At 42.6% G+C, this 14,928-nt stretch overlaps 1 protein-coding gene across 30 annotated transcripts in view; it reads right to left on the reverse strand.

Annotated features, from left to right (window-relative positions):
- LOC106606768 (voltage-dependent P/Q-type calcium channel subunit alpha-1A) overlaps positions 1-14,928 on the reverse strand; it is a 137,065-nt gene that overhangs the window by 44,571 nt on the left and 77,566 nt on the right. For 21 of the 30 annotated variants that reach the window (XM_045715456.1, XM_045715448.1, XM_045715444.1 and 18 more), the window contains 3 exons: positions 11,923-12,006; positions 9,838-9,840; positions 4,294-4,410 (listed from right to left, as the gene is read on the reverse strand). In XM_045715456.1, coding sequence (XP_045571412.1) covers positions 4,294-4,410; positions 9,838-9,840; positions 11,923-12,006 — 204 coding nt within the window. The remainder of the gene's footprint in view (positions 1-4,293; positions 4,411-9,837; positions 9,841-11,922; positions 12,007-14,928) is intronic. The other 9 variants (XM_045715450.1, XM_045715461.1, XM_045715449.1 and 6 more) reach the window with 1 other exon arrangement.

Here is a 14,928-nt window from a genome sequence, read left to right on the forward strand (position 1 = left end):
TCGCTGCCCGCACCTGCCCGCCCGTCCACCATCACTACTCTGGATGGTTCTGACTTAGAATATGTGGACAACTACAAATACCTAGGTGTCTGGTTAGACTGTAAACTCTCCTTCCAGACTCACATTAAGCATCTCCAATCCAAAATTAAATCTAGAATCGTATTCCTATTTCGCAAAAAAGCATCCTTCACTCATGCTGCCAAACATACCCTCGTAAAACTGACCATCCTACCGATCCTCGACTTCGGCGATGTCATTTACATAATAGCCTCCAACACTCTACTCAACAAATTGGATGCAGTCTATCACAGTGCCATTTGTTTTGTCACCAAGGCCCCATATACCATCCACCACTGCGACCTGTACGCTCTCATTGGCTTGCCCTCGCTTCATACTCGTCACCAAACACACTGGCTCCAGGTCATCTACAAGTCTCTGCTAGGTAAAGCTCTGCCTTATCTCAGCTCACTGGTCACCATAGCAGCACCCACCCGTAGCACGCGCTCCAGCAGGAATAGCTCACTGGTCACCCCCAAAGCCAATTCTTCCTTTGGCCGCCTTTCCTTCCAGTTCTCTGCTGCCAATGACTGGAATAAACTCCAAAAATCACTGAAGCTGAAGACTCATATCTCCCTCACTAGCTTTAAGCACTAGTTGTCAGAGCAGCTCACAGATCACTGCACCTGTACATAGGCCATCTGTAAATAGCCCAACTACCTCATCCCCATACTGTATTTATTTATTTAACTTGCTCCTTTGCACCCCAGTATCTCTACTTGCACATTCATCTTCTGCACATCTACCATTCCAGTGTTTAATTGCTATATTGTAATTACTTCGCCACCATGGCCTATTTATTGCCTTACCTCCCTTAACCTACCTCATTTGCACATGTTGTATATATACTTTTTCTACTGTATTATTGACTGTATGTTTTTTTTCCTCCATGTGTAACTCTGTGTTGTTGTATGTGTCGAACTACTTTGCTTTATCTTTGCCAGGTCACAGTTGCAAATGAGAACTTGTTCTCAACTAGCCTACCTGGTTAAATAAAGGTGAAATAAAAAAATATTTAAAAAATGTTTGAGTCAATTGGAGGTGTACCTGTGAATGTATTTCAAGGTCTACCTTCAAACTCAGTGCCTCTTTGCTTGACATCATGGGGAAATCAAAAGAAATCAGCCAAGACCTCAGAAGAAAATGTTAGACCTCCACAAGTCTGGTTCATCCTTGGGAGCAATTTCCAAATGCCTGAAGGTACCACGTTCATCTGTACAAACAATAGTATGCAAGTATAAACACCATGGGACCACGCAGCCGTCATACCGCTCAGGAAGGAGACGCATTCTGTCTCCTACAGATTAATGTATTTTGGTGCGAAACATGCAAATCAATCCCAGAACAACAGCAAAGGACCTTGTGAAGATGCTGGAGGAAACAGGTACAAAAGTATCTATATCCACAGTAAAATAAGTCCTATATCAACATAACCCAGCAAGGAAGAAGCCACTGCTCCAAATAGCCAGACTACGGTTTGCAACTGCATATGGGGACAAAGATAGCACTTTTTGGAGAAACGTTCTCTGGTCTGATGAAACAAAAATAGAACTGTTTGGCCATAATGACCATCGTTATGTTTGGAGGAAAAGGGGGAGGCTTGCAAGCCGAAGAACACCATCCCAACCGTGAAGAACGGGGTGGCATCATCATGTTGTGGGGGTGCTTTGCTGCAAGAAGGACTGGTGCACTTCACAAAATAGATGGCATCATGAGGTAGAAAAATTATGTGGATATATTGAAGCAACATCTCAAGACATCAGTCAGGAAGTTAATGCTTGGTTGCAAATAGATCTTCCAAATGGACAATGACCCCAAGCATACTTCCAAAGTTGTGGCATAATGGCTTAAGGACAACAAAGTCAAGGTATTGGAGTGGCCATCACAAACCCTGACCTCAATCCTATAGAACATTTGTTGGCAGAACTGAAAAAGTGTGTGCGGTGTGTGCGAGCAAGGAGGCCTACAAACCTGACTCAGTTACACCAGCTCTGTCAGGAGGAAAGGGACAAAATTCACCCAACTTATTGTGGGAAGCTTGTGGAAGGCTACCCGAAACGTTTGACCCAAGTTAAACAATTTAAATGCAATGCTACCAAATACTAATTGAGTGTATGTAAACTTCTGACTGACTGGGAATGTGATGAAAAAAATAAAAGCTGAAATAATGTCACAGTATCTAACGAAGGTGGCGCCCCTCCTCGGTCGGGCGGCGCTCGGCGGTCGTCGTCGCCGGCCTATTAGCTGCCACCGATCGTTGTTTCTGTGTCTTTTGGTTTTGTCTGTCTATCCCGCACCTGTTTTGTGTCTGTCATTAGTGGGGGGTTATTTAGTGTGTATTTTCAGTTGGGGTTCTCGTGCGGGATTGTTTATTGTCCACTCAGGACAGTTGCGAGTGTAAGCTGTTTTTTCGCTGTTATTGTCCATTGTATTGCCGGGCTGCGCCCCGTGCGCTTTTTCCAGAGCGTTTATTTTGGGAATGTGTTTTTCCCCTGGCGGACTTCGGCTATTGCGTTTGAAATTATTATTAAAACACTGTTGCTCCGGCCCTCTGTCTCCTGCTCCTGATTCCACATCTCCACTTGTCCGTGACAAATAAATCACTCTCTCTACTATTATTCTGACATTTCACATTCTTAAAATAAAGTGGTGATCCTAACTGACATAAGACAGGGAATTTTTACTAGGATTAAATATAAGGAATTGTGAAAAACTGAGTTTAATTGTATTTGGCTAAGGTGTATGTAAACTTCCGACTTCAACTGTATAATCCACCTAAACTTGGCCTATCTGAAATATGAAAATGATCAATGAAATGATCAGCCTATTGTTCTGGCAAAGATGAGCCTGTACCCTGATGAAGACAGCTTGTCTGTCAAAACGTTGGACATAAAAAAAAATATTAAACAATTATATGAATTTTTGCATCTGAGCTCCTAGGGTGTGCGGCTCTCCTTTATTTTTCAAAGATGAGCCTGTAGCAGATTGATTAATGTAAGTAGGCTACCCTGTTTTGCCAGGCAAACTGGAGAAAATTAAGTGCTTTCTTTCTGGTCACTAATCTGGATATGTGCGCCCGCCTTTGAGCACAATGCTGATGATTGGTCATTGGTCAACAGTCAAGAAGCTACATTTTTGGGTTCTGAAGCACAGATTACAATCATTTGGTGCAATGCCGTAGGCTTAGGATAGTGACCAGATCGAATAACCAAGGGTATAAATATAAAATACAAACGGTAGTCTATAATTGTTATTTATTTTTCCCATTCAGTTTCACACTCCCGACCCCCCCAAACCTTCCCAGTGTGCTACTATAGCTCACACAACCTGTGTTGATTGACGGTTTGCTGGTCCAATCAGAGGGACGAGTGTGCATTTCACTAGCAAATCTTTTTTGTTGTTGTTGCAGGTGCGATACTGAATGAGTGACACAAAACAAGTGACCAAACGTTACAAAACCTGGACAGATAAGTCATCAGTCTCAAGTCTAAGTCAAGTCCCAAGTCTTGAGGCTCCGAGTCAAAGTCAAGTCTCAAGTTGTTTTATTTTCTATGAAGTTGACTCTCAAGATATCAAATCATTGACTTAAAACTGACTGGAATTCATGTCATGTGACTCATTTCCACACCTCTGGTTTTGTGTGTGTATTCTGTCATAGGTCTCCACAATGCTACTACTAGGGTCTGTGTGTGTGTATTCTGTCATAGGTCTCCGCAATGCTACTACTAGGGTCTGTGTGGGTGTATTCTGTCATAGGTCTCCACAATGCTACTACTAGGGTCTGTGTGGGTGTATTCTCATAGGTCTCCACAATGCTACTACTAGGGTCTGTGTGGGTGTATTCTGTCATAGGTCTCCGCAATGCTACTACTAGGGTCTGTGTGTGTGTATTCTGTCATAGGTCTCCACAATGCTACTACTAGGGTCTGTGTGGGTGTATTCTGTCATAGGTCTCCACAATGCTACTACTAGGGTCTGTGTGGGTGTATTCTCATAGGTCTCCACAATGCTACTACTAGGGTCTGTGTGGGTGTATTCTGTCATAGGTCTCCACAATGCTACTACTAGGGTCTGTGTGGGTGTATTCTCATAGGTCCCCACAAAACGTATCTCTCTGTGTGTGTGTGTGTGTGTGTGTGTGTGTGTGTGTGTGTGTGTGTGTGTGTGTGTGTGTGTGTGTGTGTGTGTGTGTGTGTGTGTGTGTGTGTGTGTGTGTGTGTGTGTGTGTGGCATTACCTTGAAGGATTGAACAAAGGTCCAGAGCAGGATGCGGATGGTCTCTCCCTGCCGGAGCAGTTTGATGAGCCTGGCAGCCCTGAACAGTCTCAGGAAACTCAAGTTGATGAAGTTATTCTACAACATCCACAGTATGACCAGACACAAGAGTAAGAGAGAGAGAGAGAGAGAGAGAGAGAGAGAGAGAGAGAGAGAGAGAGAGAGAGAGAGAGAGAGAGAGAGAGAGAGAGAGAGAGAAAACAGAGGTAGAAAGAGAGAAATGGGAGGGGTGAGGAGTAGAAAGAAGGAGAGATGGAAAAAGGGGAAGAGAGGGATAGAAAGATAGAGGCAGGGACAAATAGAGGGACAGAAGTGTGGAGAAAAGGAGGTACGGGGTAGAGAGGAGAAGCGTATCACTTGCCATGCAATGTTAGATAACTATTTCCTGTCCTAAAACAAACCAAACCATAAAAGCAGGGGAAAAGTTCAAAACCAAACCGAGGAGGATTCAAAACCAACAGAAAAGCAACCAAACAGAACTGGAATCAAATGCAAACCAAACCAAAAAATTCAAGGCTTGTAACAGGCTCGGGCATATCCAAGGAGTTAGAAGAAGGGAATCGATACAGGGGAAAGGAAAATCATATGTTTCCAAAACCTAACCATTGTCACCCAATTGGAGCAGTAAGTAGTAGCAAGTAGTAGAAAGTAGGTAGAAAGTAGTAGTAGTAGTACTAGTTTGTAGTACTAGTAGTAGTTGGTAGTAGTGGTAGTAGTAGTAGTAGCAGTAGTAGTAGTAGTAGTAGTAGTTTGAAGTAGTAGCAATAGTTAGTAGTAGTGGTAGTTTGTAGTAGTAGTATTAGTTGGTAGTAGTAGTATAGTCAAAATAGTTTGTAGTAGTACATTTACATCACATTTTAGTCATTTTGCAGACGCTCTTATCCAGAGCGACTTACAGTAGTGAATACATACATTTCATGCATTTTTTTTGTTTTTGTACTAGCCCCCCGTGGGAATTGAACCCACAACCCTGGCGTTGCACACACCATGCTCTACCAACTGAGCCACAGAGTAGTAGTAGTTTCTAGTAATAGTTTGTAGTAGTAGTAGTAGTAGTAGTAGGTCCCCACAGATATAATGGCGCAGGAGGGGATGGCTCCTAACCAACTGTGCTATTTTGTTTGTTTTTTCGCATTGTTTGTAACTCATTTTGTACATAATTTGCTGCTACTGTCTCTTATTACCGAAAAGAGCTTTTGGACATCAGAACAGCGATTACTCAACTCGAACTGGAGAAAGATTTTTTTCTGCTTTGTCAAGACAAGGCCCAAATCCCCGTCATCATTGTGAAGAAAAGACGGAGAAAAAGGGGGAGGAGGGCAGGGTGCTTTGTAAGAATTTGCCGAAGAGTAGGTAAACCACCGCTACCCTACATATTATTGGCCAGCATGCAATCATTGGAAAACAAACTGGACGATCTACGATTAAGACTATCCTACCAACGGCACATTAAAACTGTAATATCTTATGTTTCACCGAGGCGTGGCTGAACGACGAAACGGATAATATAGAGCTAGATGGCTTCTCCGTGCATCGGCAGGACAGAGCAGCTACGTCTGGTAAGATGAGGGGCAGAGGTGTGTGTCTATTTGTCAATAACTGTTGGTGCGTGATTTCTAATATTAAAGAAGTCTCAAGGTATTGCTCGCCTGAGGTAGAATACCTCATGATAGGCTGTAGACCACACAATCTACCAAGAGAGTTCTCATCTATATTATTCGTAGCCATCTATTTACCACCAAAAACCGATGCTGGCACTAAGACCACACTCAACGAGCTGAATAAGGCCATAAGCAAAGAAGAAAATGCTCATCCAGAAGAGGCACTCCTAGTGGCCGGGGACTTTAATGCAGGCAAACTTCAATCCGTTTTACCTCATTTCTACCAGCATGTCACATGTGCAACCAGAGGAAAAGAATCTAGACCACCTTTACTCCACACACAGAGATGCATACCAAGCTCTCCGTTGCCCTCCATTTGGCAAATCTGATCATAATTCTATCCTCCTGATTCCTGCTTACAAGCAAAAACTAAAGCAGGAAGTACCAGTCACTCGCTCAATACGGAAGTGGTCAGATGACGCGGATGATACGCTATAGGACTGTTTTGCTAGCACAGACTGGAATATGTTCCGGGATTCATCCAATGGCATTGAGGAGTATACCACCTTAGTCTCAATAATCAATAAGTGCATCGACGACGACATCCCCACAGTGACCGTACGTACATTTCCCAACCAGAAGCCAAGGATTACAGGCAACATCCGCACTGAGCTAAAGGCTAGAGCTGCCGCTTTCAAGGAGTGCGACACTTATCCAGACGCTTATAAGAAATCCCGCTATGCCCTCAGACGAACCATCAAACAGGCAAAGCGTCAATACATGACCAAAACTGAATCCTACTACACCGGCTCTGATGCTCATCGGATGTGACAGGGCTTGAAAAATATTACAGACTACAAAGCTGCGAGCTGTCCAGTTACGCGAGCCTACCAGATAAGCTAAATTCCTTTTATGCTCGCTTCGAGTTAAGCAACACTGAAGCATGAATGAGAGCACCAGCTGTTCCAGACGACTGTGGGATCACGCTCTCCGTAGCTGATGTGAGCAAGACCTTTAAACAGGGCAACATTCACAATTACCTCGACTAACCTGTGCCCCCGCATATTGACTCGGTACCAGTAACCCCTGTAAATAGCCTCGTTATTGTTATGTAATTTTCTTGTCTTATTTTAAATTTTTTAAACTTTAGTTTATTTAGTAAATATTTTCTTAACTCTATTTGAACTGCATTGTTGGTTAAGGGCTTGTAAGTAAGCATTTCACGGTATTCAGCGCATGTTTTTAATTTTAATTTTATTTATTTAACCTTTATTTAACTAGGCAAGTCAGTTAAGAACAAATTCTTATTTACAATGACGGCCTACCGGGGAACCGTGGGTTAACTGCAACCTTTCGGTAACTGGCCCAACGCTCTAACCACTAGGCTACCTGCCGCCCCACACATGAGGCTACCTGCCGCATGTGACAAATTAAATTTGATTTGGAGTAGTAGTAGTAGTAGTAGTAGTAGTAGTATGAGTAGTAGCAGTACTAGCAGTAGTAGTAGTAAATAATAATAGTAGTAGTAGTAGTAGTAATAGTAGCAGCAGTAGTAGTAGTAGTAGTAGTAGTATGAGTAGTAGTAGTAGTAGTAGTAGCAGTACTAGCAGTAGTAGTAGTAGTAGTAGTAAATAGTAATAGTAGTAGTAGTAGTAATAGTAGCAGCAGTAGTAGTAGTAGTAGTAGTAGTAGCAGTAGTAGTGGGTGCAGGGAACCGTTTTTCTTGTAAATACAACCAAATGCACTGATCCTTAAGGCAAACGCACCACCGCACAATATGGAGCTAGCTAGATCACAGCAAATTAACCACGTGTCAACGCAACGCAGCAAAGCTGACAGCTCTCCTCCACAAGGGATTGGCTCGTTTTAGTCCTGTGACACTATAAAGTCAGGTTCGATTCCATTTCAGTTCACTCAATTCAGGGGATAAAATGAGATAACATTTAATTAATAAAATTGAAAATTGTCCACTGTTGCTTTAAGAGGACTCCTGAATTTCAAGTCACCTCCTGAAATAACAGAATTTACATGGAATTGAACCCAACCTTTCTTGCGTCACAGTCAGAGAAAGGGGAGGGGGAGTGGGGTTCTGGGTTGAAGGACAAACTGCAAATATATTGATGATATTTAGAAATATAATTGTTACAAAGTTCTAATTTTGATATAACAGTGATAGCATTACTTTAATTCCATATTCATAGGGCGAATCATACGATTTCGTCTTGCTCAAATTATTACACACTTAATGGTGAAAGCATTTGTAAAAACCACTACAGAAATAAAACTGTACTTGATTACTGTAAACTATGTGTGTGATGACTGTCCTATTTGATTACTGTAAACTATGTTTGTGATGCTCACTGACCTATAATGTGCATGGTCCTTCAACCCTCTACCAAGGGAAGGGTTCTGGGTTAGAGAGGGCTTGGCAGTAGGCACATTCAGCTCCCATCAAGAGCATGTTCACTATGGTATTGCAACACAAGCCATATGTGCGTGTATTTATTTAGCTATGTACTGTTGTATGTGTGTATATGTGTGTGTAGGTCAGTGTCCATGTATGTCTGAGTGTGTGTTTCTCTTATGTGTCTATGAGTAGTATACGTGTGTGTCATCCCTGCCAGAGACATGCAGTGGGGCAGCATGCACCGTAGCCCAGTCTGCCATGGGTGAAGCTTTAGACCCAGTCACTCTGTGCACTCCTGTCACACCTTACTCCCCTGGCTCTCACAGACACTAGCACGCATGTGTGTGTGTGTGTGTGATTGCTTTTAAGGAATGTAAGCAGTGGTGCATGTCTAGTGATTGTGAGAGTATTGTCCACAGGACAATGGCTGTGTCCTAATAGGCTTGACCAGCTTCCTTTCCTTGTTCCTTTCCTACATTACCACAGATCTGTTAGAATACTTTTACAACACATTTGTTCTTCCATCCCTCCTTGAATTAATCACTGATTGAACATGATCAGATTAGCGAGAGCAGGAGTTCCACCAAATAACTACATAAAGGTAACTGCCAAAATAGAGGAAACACCAACATAAAGCGTTGTAGTAGGGTGTTGGGCCACCACGAGCTGCCAGAACAGCATCAATGTGCCTTGGCATAGATTCTACAAGTGTCTGGAACTCTATTGGAGGGATGCAATGCCATTCTTCCATGAGAAAATTCCATTACTCCTGTCTCAGGCTGCGCTCCATTTTCATGCTCATCAAACCATTCAGTGACCACTCGTGCCCTGTGGATGGGGGCATTGTCATCCTGGAAGAGGTCACTCCCATCAAGACAGAAAGGTTGAAGGGGATCATTCAGAAAGGCTGTGTATTTATTGCCGTTTACCTTGCCCTCTAAAGGGAGTGGCACCATGCTAGGAAAAAGCACCCACACCATAACAGAGCTGCCAGAAGCCTCATTTACTCAAGTGTTTCCTTTATTTTGGATCAGATCAGTCAGATCAGCCAGATCAGAGCTGTGATCACTTCAAGTAAGGGAAGGAAGAATGCATTTGAACAGTATTAAATCAGAACCTGAAGGCTATTAGGACAATGACTACTGGCCAATTCCAAATTGACCTCAAGCCCCTCTAGGCCTATCACATGTGTAGATCTGAAAGCATTGGATTGGTATCAGTAATCTGACAACGAACCCATCCAGATAGGCTAGGTGGAATATTTGCTAAATCCTATCTGATCCTTTTAGATCTATACAAGGAGTAGTCCATTTGGGATTGGTCGAATGTCTCTGTCCGGTGACTGGGAGCAGGAGGTCAGTCGAGTCATCTTGTCAAACCTGGGTCAGAGATCAAAGGTCAGGGGTCACTGCCAGGGTGAGGAGTCGAGCAACATGCATCACCACAGCCACACCAGGAAATGGATGCAGTAATTAAAGTCTCCAAAAAAGTACAAACCATCTACATGTGGATGTTGCAGATGACATGATTTATAGCAGCATTTTTGGAGGTTGATTTAACAAAGAGTGCGATTGGCCAGGCCAGGTTTCATGGATGGACACATAGTGCATTTTGATTGGATGGATTCGTCAGAAGGGAGAGGGACGAAGTAGTTGCCATTAAGTAGCGTAGAGTTAAAGAAAGCATGTAAAAAAAGATAAAACAGGAAATGAATTGTCATTATGTACACTCATTATTACTGAGTTCAGTTCAGTCATAACACTGTCTCCATACATACAACAGCAGGGATATCAACGACTAGGAAACAGGTGAAGTTAAAAAAATATATTATTACGCTTAACATGAGATTACTCCTAACATGAGATTACTCCTAACATGAGATTACTCCTAACATGACATTACTCCTAACATGAGATTACTCCTAACATGAGATTACTCCTAACATGAGATTACTCCTAACATGAGATTACACCTAACATGAGATTACTTTTAACATCAACGCACTAAGAAGTTTCCATTGGATTGCGAGGAAAAGGAACATGATTGTCAAGTCGTGTGTTTGAATCAGCGCAATGGCAGCTACAGCTTTAACTTGAGCTGACCCAAATTAAAGGCTGCTTTGATGGACTACCACTGGACTGATCCAAGAACAGGGCTTGCTTTTTCATGTTCAAAGGTCCCTCTCGAGCAAATGGTGTCTCAGACTGATCTGAGGTCAGTTTAGAGAGGAGGAACCAATTCCACCTGATTCTTATGCCATTATCATCCACTGCCAGTAACACCTGGTAGGACGGCTTATAGAGCATAGTTGGGAACAGGAGTTTTTCCTCACCATAAGAACTGACAGGAAAAACGAGGGTCTAGTTCAAGTCATGTAGTCAGGAAAAACTCTTGCCACTATGAAGATATTTTGTAATCATAATATACATGATATAACATTATGTCAAAATATTATACCCATTGAAATAACATCTGATTTAATTTCTATGATTATGCCTGTGGTCACCAACCTTTGTCATGTAGAGCTACATGATGTTCAAGCTTTTGTTCCAGCCCAGCAGTAACACACCTGATTCAACCAATCAAGGTCCCGATGAGGAGTAATCAGATCTGTTGGTGCTGGGCTGGTTATAAAAGCATATAGCTCTCCAGGACCTGGGTTGATAGAGTTTAGGTGTTTTTAATGGAAACAAAGGGTATAGCTGTCAGGACTGTCTCAGAGACACACAACATTCAAATTTCATAATATGGTTTATAAAGGCATTACAACACACACACACACACACACACACACACACACACACACACACACACACACACACACACACACACACACACACACACACACACACACACACACACACACACACACACACACACACACACACACACCACATTACCTGCCTGAATAACTAGTGTGTCTACCTCATTGGCTATCATTTTTCACTATCTAACTGGTTGCTAAGTGGTTGCCTGGCTAGAGGAACAGACCGATTGGCCAGATTGTTTTGAGGCTGGTTATTTTATTGGCTGTCAGGTTGCCTAGCAGATCAGTAGAGTAGTCTGGGTGTGTACATGCATGAGTGTGTGTGTGTGTGTGTGTGTGTGTGTGTGTGTGTGTGTGTGTGTGTGTGTGTGTGTGTGTGTGTGTGTGTGTGTGTGTGTGTGTGTGTGTGTGTGTGTGTGTGTGTGTGTGTGTGTGTGTGTGTGTGTGTGTGTTAGTCTCCTGAGTGTTGTCAGTGGTGGCTGGGCTACCATGATCCAGGTCTCTGTGCTCTGCTCTCCACCAACTGGGACAATTATATAAGGCTTTCAAAATATGTTCATGCTTCACTGAGCAATGCAAGATCCTGTACACTACAGTCTCTGCCTTTCTCTCTGTTTCTCTATGTGCCCTGCTCTCTTTCTATCTGTCCCCCCTCTCTCTCTCTCTACCTGTCTCACTCTCTCTACCTCTCTCTCTCTCTGCCTGTCTCTCTCTCTCTCTCTCTCTCTGCCTCTCACTCTCCCACTCATACCACTGAACTTGCTGACACACCCTTTCCCTTTCCCACTGTTAATTCCCCCTGCCTCCTCACTTACCCCGAGCTCAGTCACTAAAATATCTGTAATGCTGCCCAGGACTGTCACACAGTCAAAAATGTTCCAGGCATCTTTGAAGTAATTCTGTGGGCAGAAGAGAAAGAGGGAGGGGGAAGGGAGGGAGGGAGGGAAGGAAACAGAGAAAGATTAGGAAGAAAGGAAAGAGATTGAGGAGAGAAAGGATAAAAAAGGTGAGTCAGTGTCAGACGGGAACAGGCCATAGATTAGACAAGATAAAATGAACGTCAGTTATGCCATATTGAAGTCATTCCAGCAACATATATGACTAGAGTCTGAGAGAGAGAGAGAGAGAGTTGGTTAGTTGGTTGGCTTGTTGGTTGGCTGGTTGGTTGGCTGGCTGGTTGGTTGGCTGGTTGTTTGAAAAAGAGAAAGGCTCACAGGATTGTGGTACATACTGTATTGTGACTGCTGCTGCAGTAGAAGCCCTTTGTTGGGTGCCATGTATAAGCCATCAGCCAAACTGTGCATTAGGACAGAACCAATTAAAACACCATACTCTCTGTGCATTAGGACAGAACTAAATAAAACACCATACTCTCTGTGCATTAGGACAGAACTAAATAAAACACCATACTCTCTGTGCATTAGGACAGAACTAAATAAAACACCATACTCTCTGTGCATTAGGACAGAACTAAATAAAACACCATACTCTCTGTGCATTAGGACAGAACTAAATAAAACACCATACTCTCTGTGCATTAGGACAGAACTAAATAAAACACCATACTCTCTGTGCATTAGGACATAACTAATTAAAACACCATACTCTCTGTGCATTAGGACAGAACTAAATAAAACACCATACTCTCTGTGCATTAGGACAGAACTAAATAAAACACCATACTCTCTGTGCATTAGGACAGAACTAAATAAAACACCATACTCTCTGTGCATTAGGACAGAACTAAATAAAACACCATACTCTCTGTGCATTAGGACATAACTAAATAAAACACCATACTCTCTGTGCATTTTCACTAGGCATGTATGTCTGTGTGTGTATTTATCTGTGTGTGTATTTATCTGTGTGTGTCCTCTTTGTTCTTGTTCCACTAAATCTTTACCATCCCTAAAATCCCTGACTTTCCTTTTTATTAGTCTCTCTCTCTCTCTCTCTCTCTCTCTCTCTCTCTCTCTCTCTCTCGCTTTCTCACTCTGCATGTTGGGAGTGTTTGGTGCATGCTGGGAGTTGTATGAGTGAGTGTTGTCTGGAGTTTCCTTTTCTTGGTGGTTTGCCATTTTCTATGCATGAATAAGGTTATTATTATTTATTGTTGTGGTAGTATTAAGTATATTGTGGTAGTATTAAGTATATTGTGGTAGTATTAAGTATATTGTGGTAGTATTAAGTATATTGTACTTCTTGTCGGAATTGCCCTGGTTTTGGCGGGGATGGTGACCCACATGGGGACGTCGTCCCTGTCACTTCGGCACGGCTTTAGGTGTGTTACTGAAGCTACTGTCATGGTGGAGGAGTTTCTGGTCGCCGTAGGAGAGAAGGTCGGCTATGAGAATGTTGCTTATGCATCCCGGATGAATAAAGCAGTGGTGTTTTTCTTAAAGAAGAGTGTCTTGTTGATTGGATGATTGAGCATGGTGTACTTCTTAAAGAAGAGTGTCTTGTTGATTGGATGATTGAGCATGGTGTACTTCTTAAAGAAGAGTGTCTTGTTGATTGGATGATTGAGCATGGTGTACTTCTTAAAGAAGAGTGTCTTGTTGATTGGATGATTGAGCATGGTGTACTTCTTAAAGAAGTGTCTTGTTGATTGGATGATTGAGCATGGTGTACTTCTTAAAGCTATGTTTATTCAAGTTACGCAGCTTTTTTCTCCGTCAACAAGAGTAACAATTTCTAATGTACCGCCGTTTATTCCCAATGAGCTATTGAAGCACGAGTTATTGCGGTTTGGGAAGTTTGCAAGTTCAATTAAGATTGTCCCATTGGGTTGCAAACACCTGGCTTTGAAACAGGTTATGTCGTTTCAAACACCCGGCTTTGAAACAGGTTATGTCTTTTCGGCGACAGGTGTTTATGTTTTTGGACTCACCGGAGTCTGAAACTCTGGCACATCTGTTCTGACAGTGTCCCAGGTTGGTCGGGATGATTGACCTGATCACTAGCTGGTTCTCTGCTCTGGGAGAGGTTTTCTCTTCCCAACAGTTTATATTTTGGGCCAAAGTACAGGTTTAGTTGAAGGGGTGTAGTTCTCTTGCTTAATTTTGTGTCAAGGGCAGCTAAATTAGCACTATGGAAGACACGAAAGAACAGTATTCGGGGACAGGGGTCTGCGGATGTGGTGGGAATGCTGGAGGGGATGTTGGCAGCGAGACTGAGGGTTGAGTTTGCCTATTGCCAAAATGGTTAACAACATTGATCTGTTTATGAGTATATGGGGTATTCAGAGGCTGTTGTGTAGAGTTAGTGTGGAGGAAGATTTGGTGTTGTGTTTTTAATTGATGTGTAACCACGGTTTTGTTTGAGTGTTTATTGTGTTGAGGGTTCCCAGACCCAATAAAGGTTATTTAAATCTAAAAACTTTCTCTCTCTCTCTTTCTCTCTCACTCTCTCCCCTCTCTCTCTCTGTCTCCCCCTACCCTCTCTCTCTCTCGCACTCTCTCTCTCTCTTTATCTCTCTCTCTCTCCTCTAATTTTTCCCCCTCTTCTCCATATATCTTCCCACCACTCTTCCTCAAACTGTCTCAGTGCCTCTCTCCTCTCCTTCACTCTCCTCTCACCCATCCCTCTATCTCTCAGTGTCTGCACACCTTCCACTGACTACAGCCATTTGTCTCTCTCAATACCCAGGTGACTGCTACAGTACACATAGCTTATTAACTGGGAAAAACAATAATAATCTCTATACATTTATACACATACTACCAGTAGATAGTAAATAGAGAGACAGATAGACAGATCTTTAGATTCAATGTAGTTAGTTACATGTAGTTAGCTAGCTAATTAGTTACATTCTCAGATCG

This window comes from Salmo salar, chromosome ssa03 (genome assembly GCF_905237065.1).
Source record: "Salmo salar chromosome ssa03, Ssal_v3.1, whole genome shotgun sequence".
NCBI lineage: Eukaryota > Metazoa > Chordata > Actinopteri > Salmoniformes > Salmonidae > Salmo > Salmo salar.